This window comes from Cervus elaphus, chromosome 5, assembly GCF_910594005.1.
Source record: "Cervus elaphus chromosome 5, mCerEla1.1, whole genome shotgun sequence".
Classification (NCBI taxonomy): domain Eukaryota; kingdom Metazoa; phylum Chordata; class Mammalia; order Artiodactyla; family Cervidae; genus Cervus; species Cervus elaphus.
Window position 1 is genome coordinate 108888416 of NC_057819.1, and position 10766 is coordinate 108899181.

The 10766-nt window shown below is 57.5% G+C and overlaps 1 protein-coding gene and 1 long non-coding RNA gene across 3 annotated transcripts; one reads left to right on the top strand and one right to left on the bottom strand.

Annotated features, from left to right (window-relative positions):
- Positions 1-312: 312 nt before the first annotated feature.
- DLX4 (distal-less homeobox 4) lies at positions 313-6588 on the bottom strand. 2 transcript variants are annotated; one of them, XM_043904231.1, is made up of 3 exons: positions 5437-6588; positions 1855-2114; positions 313-1517 (listed from the first exon to the last, which is right to left on the bottom strand). In XM_043904231.1, the coding sequence occupies exons 1-3, from the start codon at positions 5699-5701 to the stop codon at positions 1275-1277; spliced, it is 768 nt and encodes a 255-aa protein (XP_043760166.1). In that variant the 5' UTR covers positions 5702-6588; the 3' UTR covers positions 313-1274. The 2 variants fall into 2 exon arrangements, with proteins under 2 accessions (XP_043760166.1, XP_043760167.1); XM_043904232.1 differs by having other exon boundaries at positions 1918-2114; positions 5437-6583.
- Positions 5241-10495, top strand: LOC122694879. Its single transcript, XR_006341262.1, has 2 exons — positions 5241-5494; positions 9215-10495. It is a non-coding gene; the product is annotated as an uncharacterized LOC122694879 (long non-coding RNA).
- Positions 10496-10766: the final 271 nt, after the last annotated feature.

Below are 10766 nucleotides of genomic sequence, written 5' to 3' on the forward strand. Positions count from 1 at the left end.
GCAGGAACTCTCCCTGGGCTCAACGTGGACACAGAGAAGTATCTGGTTTCCCCCAGAACTAGGCCAGGAGAGCATCTGCTAAAACGATCACTCAGACTTTGATCATTCCCAGTATTAGCATCTTCTGGTTTCACACTGGCGTGTCTGAAAATGTGGACATCATTAGAACATTCCAGAGCTAGAACCAGATAGCCAGGGAGAGGTAGAGGACTCAGTGCCTCTAGTTCGGCGCTGAAAGAGTCAGCTGGGAGAGAAGAGAAAGCTGAGCAATCAGCTCCAGAAGTCAGAACATGAACAGACCTCAGCCAAGGCCTGGGTTTCTGTACAAACTTTAATTTCTGGATGTTCATGATATGGGGGATGTTGAGAACTTGCAGGGGGAGTGCTGCTAGTCAGATTGGATATAAATATGAGCAGTTCCTTTGGACTGAGACAGCTATGAGGAGCTGAATTGCTAGGTTCACCCCCACCTGTTTGGGACATCTCTTCTTAAACATCCAAGAGTCTATTTGTCCCTATTCTCCACAAAGTGTTACCCTACTGAGTTCCAGAGAGTGTAGGCATGTGGACTTGTTTAGGTATTCGCGATGGGAATCAGACTGTTAATACTTGTTGAACTTGATGGATAATTGGATCCATTATCTACTCAAAGTGAGAAGACATGGGGGAAAGAAGGGCTTTCTTAGGAAAGGAGCAAAATTTACCCACAGGTCCACAAAAGTCCACATTTTTGGTATCCCATCTTCTTCACAGGATGGTAAATAGATGTATCAGTTATGGGGGTAAAAAAAATCTAGAAAAATCAGTGGGTGTGTCTCAGTGGTGGTCAACTTGAAGACTCTGGATGTCCACTTCTGTCCACATCAATGGGCTGGGCAAGGCCCAAGGCACACAAAGAGAAAAAACACTCAGTGTTTGTTGCTAGTTGAACCCCAGGCTGTGGTGGGACTGCAGTCATTTCAAGAAGGGGTGACAAGACTAGGGGTCGTGGGAAGTCTGAACTCCAGCCAATAAGTTTTTTTCCAGAGCCTCTGACTGGAGGGAAAGTGTCCAGTCCTGAGTGGGGGTGGGGGTGGGGCAAAGGCTAAGGCTATTTGGGTTATGAGGCAAGGAGGAAAGGACTCACCATCCCATCCTTTTCCTCCTCTAGCTCCTCATCCTCCTGAGAAAACCCATCTGGATCTGGTTTCCTCCCAGCCCAGAGAGGGTGCCGGTGGGCTGGGTCCTGCCTGGGCTCTGTAGGAGGCTGGGGCCTGACCTGCTCCTCCTCAGACTCACATCATCTGAGGTGGAGCTAGGACATCTGGGGAGTGATGCTGATACCAGGCTCCAAAGCTGTTGCCATAGCCACCGGTGGGCAGGGCCCCTGCCTTGGGTAGATCCCAGAGGGCTGGAAGAGGTGGAGAACAGGGAGACAGAGAGGGGGACCTCCCAGGGAAGTCCCCTTCCTGTCCTCCAGAGTTCTGCTTCAGGAGCTTCTTATACTTGGAGCGTTTGTTCTGAAACCAGATCTTTACCTATGGGGAGAAAAGGGGAGACATTGGACGATCAGGAGGAGTGACCAAGGGAAAGGGGTCCAGCAAGAGGGAGTCACTCGTCCTGGGAGAAGAGCAGATGTTGGGAACATTGGCTCCAGGCCTCCATAAGCCCCTGAAGGCCCTGAATTCCTGCCTCTGAGTTAGTATCCAGTTCTCCCAGTCTGGGTACTGTCCTCTATGCCCTGAATCACCCCACCCCTTTTCCATCCCCCATCCCCTCCTACCCCCCACCCTTTTTAACACACTCCCCCAGTTTACTCAGGGCCAGCTAAGAGAACTGCGAAAATAAGGCTGGGGACTCATCAGTCATTCACACCTGAGGGTGAGTTCCCAGGGAACACACTTGGGGAAGGTTGGTGGAGGATGGCACTGGCCCCACCTGCGTCTGGGTGAGGCCGAGCTGCGCGGCCAGCTGGGCCCTCTCGGGCAGCGCCAGGTACTGCGTGTGCTGGAAACGCTGGTTCAGGTGTTGCAGCTGCAGACTAGAGTAGATGGTCCTCGGCTTCCGCAGCTTCTTGGTCGAGGCCTGTGGGCGCCGCTCCGCGGGCTCCGGGGACAGCGGAGGCTTCTCCGAGTCTGGGGTGGGAGGGGGGCGGCAGGAGACGGTGAGTGCAGGGATAGAGGGGCGGACGCGCCGTCTCACGGCTCATCTGCATCTCGTTTGCATTCCGGCCACGAATTAGCAAAAGCCCAGGCACCGGGCTCGGCCCTGCTCTACCTTGCGCTCACCCTCCTTTCAAACCCCACGTCCACTGCGTGCCGGGTGGGACTAGCCGCAGCTCTTGCCCTCAGGGAGCTGCCACTCTCCACGGTCCTACGACCCTAGGAGAGCTGCGCCAAGGGCCGGAGCGAGGGTAGGGGCGGCGCCCCGCGGCGGGAGGGCAGAGTTCAGCCGCGCGTGGTGGCGCCAGCTTGGGGCGGGGCGGGGCAGAGGGCTGGGGCGAGGCTGCAGAGGACGAGGGAAGGGCATTCCGGGCGGAGGGAACTCAGACACACTGTTCAGAGGCCAGAGTCAGTGTCTGCGTGGCAGCCTCCCCGCTGCCGGAAGACGGGCGGTCGGAGGGGCCAGACAAGAGTGGGCCTTGACTTGAACGCCAGGATGCGCAGTCCTCCCAGCATCAGAGTGTGGAAAGTGCCCCAGGCTTTGCCATCACCTCCCGTATTGTGAGGGCCTCCTCCTGAGGCACACCCTCCAGGAAAACTGACATCTCTTCCCTCCCCCAAGGCCGGCTGGCTTAAAGAGTAGGCTTTCAGGGGCCCTAGAAGCCGGTTGGGGCAAGACAGCCCCCTCCTCCGCCCGGCTGCACTCACAGAGGGGTTCCCGATTGGCACGCCAGGTGACCGCAGTTCGGAAAGCGCAGGCCCTCGGGGCGGCTCGCGGGAGATGCGGCCACCTTCTGCCTTCCCGTTCAGCCCCTCGAGGAACCTCGGTCGGGTCACAGCTCGGCCCGGGGATGGGGAGGGCAAGGAGTTCCCCTCTTCCGATTCCAGCGTCCCACCCTGCGCCACCCTGAGGGACATTGAGACCGTTCGTGCAAAGGACACGGCCGGGGTGGACGGAGCGGCCGAAATGTCCGCGTGCTTAGGGTTCGTTGCCCGCCGCCGAGCTCAGCGGACCGAGCCCCGGGCCCCGGGCGCCTAGACGCAGAGGGGGTCCGACCGCGTCTCCCACCGCCCCCCACCCTCTTCCTCCTTTAGGGCTCACCCCACCCACACTTGAGGTCCCCCGCCCTCGTCTGGCCGCGGTGACCCCGTGCCTTCACCTCCCCCGCATCCCTCACCCTTGGTCTCCGGCGCTACGGGCTTCTCAGATCCACCCGCCTCGACCCCCGCTTCAGCCAATTTCCAGAAAAACCGTTGGGTTTCCGCTCCCGCCCGCGCCTGTCGGGCCTTCCCTGCTTCAACCCTGCTGCTCGCCGCCCCGGGCCAGCCACGGAGCGACCACCCGCACCTCTTGGGCTGCAAAAACTGAACAGTTCAAACCCTGAGGCAGAGACAGCAGGGAGCCTGCTTCAGCTGCGAAACTCTCAACGCCCTCCTCACCCTACCTCTCCCAGCCGACCCCACTCCCAGTTCCTTTCCCCACCGCTGCTTTCTCCACACCAGTTGCAGCAAGTCAGGACGAATCTGCCCAGGTCGCAATTCGGGAGCGCGAGGGCCTCCCTCGAGGCAGCGCAGCACCCTCCTGCTCATCTGGGCGGTGGCACACAGCTCACTTAAAGCCAAACCTCTCCCTGAGGCAGGGGTGAACAAAAGGGGGGCAAAAGGAAGACCCCACAAGTCCTCTCTCACACCCCAATCATTTAATCTAGACTGAGCCAAATCCCTCAGGTTCAGTGAGGTTTTCGTTGGATCCGGGGAAATTTTGTAAAGAAAAGGAACTCTCCACTCTTTAGTCCTTAAACCAAGAAAAGGGAAGGTAAGACAGGACTGAAAATACCAACCGCAATTCCAAGAATTCTCTTAAGGACAGGGTTATCTTATTCCTATCCCACTAAACAGACACACAGGCACACACAAATGTACCACATTAGCATATACTGAAGAGACCAAGGGATTCGGTTTTTTAGAAACCAGATCATTGGTAGAACACCCCCCACCCCACCTTCAGCTGCTCCTCCTCCAACCACAGACCCAGCAGCAGAAAAGCAGCAGCTCCAGTTTTGGAACAGAAGGCAGTTAACTTTGGGGGGGCTTTGAGGAAGTTCCCTAAAATCCTCTTTTCTGGCTTCATGCATGAAAGCCAATTTGCAAGAGCCAAGCCTGAAAAACAGGCTGTGTCCTTGATTCATCCACACTTTCTTTGGACCTCAGTTTGCTCATCTGTACATCAAGAAGGTTGAGCTCCTGAATCTCCAGGGTCATTCCTGGCTCTGATGTGTATGAGGTCATGTGTTTCAGCAGAGCAACAAGGAAAGGGAGGGAGACATCTTGGTCCTGGGCTGACTCCAGCTAAGTCACCAAGTGAGTGTGCATCCTTGGAGGAAACTGTGCCAAAGGCAGTTGTGGGAGCAATTTGGTGGGGGTAGGGAGTGCAGGAGAACTAAGCTCTAAACTCAAGCCAGGACAGATGGATGGATGTATTGTGTTGCATGGGTACAGCCCTGTGCAAGGCTAGGACCAGGAAGACAGGCCAGTTCCCTAGCTTCTTTGAGGCCACCCAGTGAGCACAAAGTTGCTCCAGGCAATGGAACCGGGGCCTGACCTACCCCAAAGGCAAGGGGTGTAGATAACAGGAATGGCCAGTTCTTTGGCTGGAAGGCTGAGATCTACTAGGAGAGACTGCTTGACCCGCCTGTGGCTACATTCTTACAATGATGGGTAGTAGGGTCTTAGCCCCAGACTCTACCAGGTGAGTGTTTGGTCTCTGTCTGACACATTCAGGGGGGTGAAGGGGAAGGGCCCCAGAATACGCGCCCACTTCTACTGCCTTCCAGCTGGGACCTGATTTCTAGTTATCAGGCTTTGGCTTGAGCACTGCTTTCTGAGGCAAGAACTGGGAGAGGAGAGACATGGAAGAGAGAAGGAGTGCTGGATGGAGAGAATCCTAGGGAAGAGGCTAGGCACCTACACCCCTATCTGGATTGTTTCAGTTTTCCGTTACAAGTAGGTACACAACCCTGCTGCCCCAGGGGGTGGGGTAGGGAGCCCAGCCACCCGGCTTCACACACTGCAAATCGAAACCAGGTCGGTCTTGAAAACAGACCTAGATCAGCTCGCCCCCGCCCCTCCTCCCTGTCTCCCGCCCCATCCCTTCGCCCTCCCCCCACCCCCAGATCCCTTGGAATCTGAGTGAGGTCTGAATCCCGCCAGCTGCGCCCAACCAGGCGAGGGCGAAGTTTGGGGGCTCACTGGAGCAGGACCCAGAGGTGGGCAGAGCCGCCGCGGCGGGACTTACCTGTCTCCCGCTCTTGATGAGCCGGCTGAGACGGCGCCGTGGATAGCTGGCAGGGCAGGTAGGAGTCTCTGGGGATCGCCGGCCCGGTGTAGGGATAGGGCAGAAGGTGGCCATACGGCCCAGAATAGGGCAAATCGGAGGCGGCTGCGGTTGCGGGGGACAGGCCAAGCTGGTAGGCAGCCACTACCGATGGCACGGGGGCGATGTCCGGGAAGACGGCTTTGGAGGCGTCCGGGCCAGGGAGGGGGCAGGGCAAAGAGGTCATTGCGGCCGGGGCCGGGGCTCGAGGGCCTAGGCCATGGCCAGGCAGTGAGTCCGCTCCCTCCGCCAACTCTTTCTTTTCCGAGCCTCAGGCGTTGGGGCCGGATGAGCCCCTCAACCAGCCTTCCCCACACTTATCCCGGGGAAAGTGTCTTTCTGAGCCTCATCAGCGGAGAGCCCGCGCCTGGGAAAGGGGTTCGGGGTGGGTAGGGTGTCCCCCATGACTTTTCCCCTCCCCCCTAAATCCATGGGGCCCCCACTCGGCTGGCTCTAGGGTTCGGTTCCCGGGACCCGACGGGGTCCCCGCCCACTTAAACGCAGCGGATTGGCTACCACACGCGGTGACCTCACGGAGGCCTGCCCCCGGGGCCTTCCCCCCACCTCCCCGCCCCGGCCCCGCCCCCGGGGCAGCCCGGGGTAGGGAAATTCAGAACAGGGAGATGGGAGGCGAGCGGTGCGAACTCCCCATGCCCGGCTATCTCGGGGTCCGCTGCAGAGAGGTGCTGGGGTTGCAGGACGATTGGGGCAGTCTGGTCATAACGGCACAAAGGCAAGGAAGTCGACAGGGCGGCAATGCCCAAGGGCCGAGGGGAGCAGTGCCTTAGCGGAGGCGCTGTGGCTGCGGGGGCGAAAGGAACCTGCGGTCGCGCTCTCTGGCTCTGGGGGATCTGCGCGGCGGTTATGACCCTGCCGCTACGGACCAAGCCCGCCAGTCCCGCAGCTTATTCAGCGCGTCGGAATGCGTGGCTGCCGAGCGCCGGCAGTATGTTGGTAAACAGACGCCGGGTCGAAGGAGGTGCCGCCCGGCGCCCAGCCGGCCCAGCACGCGCGCGGCGCGCACGCCCCCGCGGGGCGCCCTGGGCCAGGCACGCCGCGACCGCCGCGATTGCGTCTCACCGCCACCGCACCCCCCGCACCCCGCCCCGTCCTCGCTTCCGCTTCCGGCAGGGGCCCGGGTTCGGTTGCGACACCGCAGCTCCTGCAGGCCCCCGAGGCCCAAGGAGGGATCTGCCGTCTGGGCTTCAGCCAGTGCGGCGCCCCGCCTTTCCTGGCGCCGCGTGAGGCTTTAGCCTCGCACGAAGCTGGACAAAATCTGGGAGTGGGAAGCGAGTCCAGTTTGATGGCTGCTCCTCTCAGGGAATTCCCTGCCGGGTGCTAGGAATACGGCAAGCAGGGCTCGTGGCCTCATCTTCCAGCCTGTGTGCTGGGCCTGCCCCTAAATAGTATCCAAGACCTTGCTGGGCTGGTGTCTCTGTGGCCACAGGTATACAACTTCACAGGGACTCTATTAAAATACAACAGATACATTAGCGTATACCAGCACACCGGTGTCTACACGGATGTTCACATTAGCATCCCTCCACGAACAGAGGTTCATTTATGTATCTGCAAATACAGAGTATATGCTGTGATGTGTACACATCTACACACCCAAAGATGAATGGCAATACCCTAAATAAAAGCACTGTGGTTGTCTCTCACACAGACCCACAACTATACAAGTCTAATTGTCGGTGCACACTCTAAAATAAAGAAAACCCAAGCATATAAATATTTATATACTTGTACCCATCCTATGAGACACACCAGTCCACACACATCTAAGCTGCTTCGTGTTAGGGGTGAGACAGTTAAACACACACACACTAAGCCTATCGGTCCTCACAGATTCCCCAGAATACCCATATAAACCCTCTGACATTTGAGTGTGCAGACAATTCATGTGTGTACACACGTGTGCTCTCTTTATCAGAGTAGAGTGAAGGCAGCAGTCTTAGAATTGGGGGGTAGGAGAGGACAGCAATTGGAAGAAGAGGGAAGCTTAGAAAAGGAAGAGAAGGCAGGCACAACAGGGGTGGCCAGGAGAGACAAAAAGATTGGGAAGAGTATGCAGTCAGGTGTCCTGAGGGAAGGAAGAGCAAGTCAGTTTCAAGTTGATGCACCGTTGCAATGTGGAGAGATGAATTCTGCCGCGAAAACACTCCTCTGACACCTGGCTCTGGGCTTTCTCACCTGAAGTCTTGGAGCATCAGGAGAAGGAGCTCTGTGAGGGAGCCCCCTCCTTTGGAGATCTGGGACCCACTTCCCTATCATCCAACAGGGTTTGCAGGGTTGAGAAATGCAATTTCCATATGGGACCTCCTTTCCCCCTTACCCAATTATAGCTACGCCCTCACCACTTCCTTAGAACTGGGGCTAAGAACTTACAGGGATATAGCCTTCCAAAACTTCTTGCCACTATCGTCTTCCTCTGGAGAGAGGCAGCCACACAACAGTACCATGGTGAGCTCCAGGGGTGGCATCTCAGTGCACACCAAAGGAGAAAAATGCTCTTTGAGGTTTCCCTGGTGGCTCAGTGGTAAAGAATCCAGGAACACGGGTTGATCCCTGGGTTGGGAAGATCCCCTGGAACAGGAAATGGCAGCTCACCCCAGTATTCTTGCCTGGGAAATGTCACAGGCAGAGGAGCCTGACAGGCTATACAGTCCATGGGGTCGTAGAGTCAGACATGATAGCAACTAAGCATGCATGCATGGCTGTCCGGGAAGTTTTTAGAAAGGAGTTGCTTTTGAGGTGGAACTTATAGTTTGGGTTGCGGGGCCATGTATTCAGTCCTTTCCATGCCAAATCTAGCGAGAAAGGGCAGGGGCAGCTTCCCCAGAGGCCCCTGAAGCAGTGACTTTGGGCACTCTCCGAAGCCAGGGGATTCATTGGGACTCATGGTGAGAGCTTCTCCTAGGCTCTCAGGGGCCTTCGCTGAGCTCATGCAGCTCCATGCAGCAGTAGGCAGCATCCTGCAGTCCTTTAGAATTTATGAAGTATTCACAACATCCAAGCCCTGTGCATCTTCACCAGAAATCTGTGAAGTGGCTACTGTTATTATCCCCAGTTTACAAACAAGGAAATCTCTACTTCCATCACCACCTCCCTCTTCAGGGCTCCCTCTTCCCACCTGCCGGAGGGTGTGGGGCTTCGAAACATCTTTAGGAAACTTTGTGGTCTCAGATGTGGAATCCCCATGGAGGGGTCCCCTCTGACCAATGCCACAACTTTGAAGCCTGGAGGGAGAGTGGGGAGATATGGAAGGGCTAGGGGAGAGGTTAGAAGGGATAGGCACGGGCTAGGAAGGGCTGTAAATCTGTTTGATGAGAAGGGAGGGAGAGCCAGCCTGAGAGGCCTGAGGCCTGGATTCCCATCCCAGCTCAGCTACAAACCGGGGGCCGGCTGTGATAGCCTGGGTCAGCCACGTCCAGTCTCTGAGACTCATTTTATCCACTAAAATGAGGAAGCTGCGCTTAAGACCTCCAAGCCATTGTCATTTGCTTTAGAATAAATTGCAAAAACCAAAATCTAGAGACCGAATAAAGCCAAGATGAAGGAGGAGGAGGAGGAGGAGGAGGAGGGGAGGAAGGAAGGCAGGCAAAACACATGAACTAACTCCCCTGTCACTACCAGTACTTCAGCCCCTGCTTGTCACAAAAGCCAGAAGTGGCTCTCCCAACTCTTTCTCACGCAGGTCCTCTCCTTTAGTGAAAGGGGCTCGCTTGGAGAACTCCAGCACGGAAGCGAGGGCCTGGGAGCCGACATCGGGGTCCCGGCTGGGGGACACGGCAACCCCGAGAGCTGGGGAGTCAGCCAAGCCTTGGTGAGTGGACACGAAAGATCCCGGTGGAGCACGGTGGTTTGCAGGCTCTTCGCAATCGCCCGGCAAACACAATCCCACCCGATGAGGTTTTGATTCTTGGCGCAGAATAAGCGCCCTCGGCGCTGGGATTTATGCTTCTCTCGCAGTCCCCCGAGTTCGGACTCTGCCCAGACGCTGGGAACCCTATCCAACAGAATGCCCCTCCTCGAAAACACCCCCAAACACCTGATGAGTGCAGTGCTCGCCGCGCAGTCCCTAAACTCGGTACCACACGGCGCGCCCGCGTTCGGGAGCAAGGGGGAGTGCATGCCACGGGAGCCGGGCGCCGGGGTCTGCAACCTGATGCAGGCCCTCCACGCAGCGCCTGCGTGGACCTGCCCTGGGGCGTGGTTCCCATCAAGACCCGGCCCAAGGCCCGCGGCCACCATTGCGGGATTAGCAGCTCCTTTTTTTCCTCCATCCCACCCATGGACCCCAAACGAAATTTTAATTTCGTCTGTTCTCCGTGGAATTTAAGTCCTACTTGTCGGAGCTTTCGTAGTAACTGGGTTTGGGAAAACTTTGTGAATAATCTGGTTTGGCAGGGAAGGGAGGGGGATGAAAAGTCCTCCCTCCGCTGGGCGGGGAGCGGGGTGGTTAAAGCCCCCACTCTCGGTGAGGCCCGCGAGGGGAAGGGGAAGTCTGTAGGGGCCCGCGTGCCCCGCCACACACAGGGATTTGACTCTTGCTGAAATGTGCATGAGTTATTGTCTCTTCTTTGTGATGGAGCAGTGAATGAGCGTGGACTGGCCGGCGGGCTGGCTCCTGCCAGCCCCGCCGCGCTCCGGGTGCTCTTACCTCCACGCTCCTGAGAGCTTTCTCAGTGATTGGCGTCCCGGCCTCATTTTCCAGATCACCTGGGAGAAGTTCCCGGGAAGGGGGAGGGGGAGACCATGGGGTCAGCGCCGCCCGGAGATCCCGGCACCGCTCGGCAGGCGGGCTGTGCCCTACGTTCTCCGGCAGGCTAGGTCCTCAGTCACTCTCCCCGTGTCATTGCATTATTTACAAATTTCACTCCCGCTCCAGGAAAAATCTTTTATTGGGGTTTGACTGGGACAGTTAAAGTACACACATATACGAAGTCATCAAGTTAATTAAAAACAATACTATGAACCACTCTTGGACCAAATAATTCCCTCCCCTCCAAAAAGGAAAACAAAAAGTGGGGCGGCCCTTTTGAAGATGCGTTAGAGGAGCCGCCCTCCGCGACGGGAGAGCCATTTGGCTGGCCTTGGCCCCAGCCCGGTGCGGGAGCGGGAAACGGCCGGGTTGGGGGCGCGGGAGTTCCGGGCCGGTGTCCCAGGCCCAGGCCTGTCCGGCGGACAGACCGCGGGACACCGCGCTGGATGCCCGTGGGAAGCGCGCAGAGCTGGCGGGAGGCCCA

Excerpts from the sequence above, each read along its gene's own strand:
- DLX4 (XM_043904231.1), bottom strand. The coding sequence starts at position 5,701 with ATGACCTCTTTGCCCTGCCCCCTCCCTGGCCCGGACGCCTCCAAAGCC. Across the intron at positions 2,115-5,436 it reads TCATCAAGAGCGGGAGACAG|ACTCGGAGAAGCCTCCGCTG; the intron begins GTAAGTCCCGCC and ends CTCCCACCCCAG. Across the intron at positions 1,518-1,854 it reads CCCTGGGAACTCACCCTCAG|GTAAAGATCTGGTTTCAGAA; the intron begins GTGTGAATGACT and ends TTCTCCCCATAG.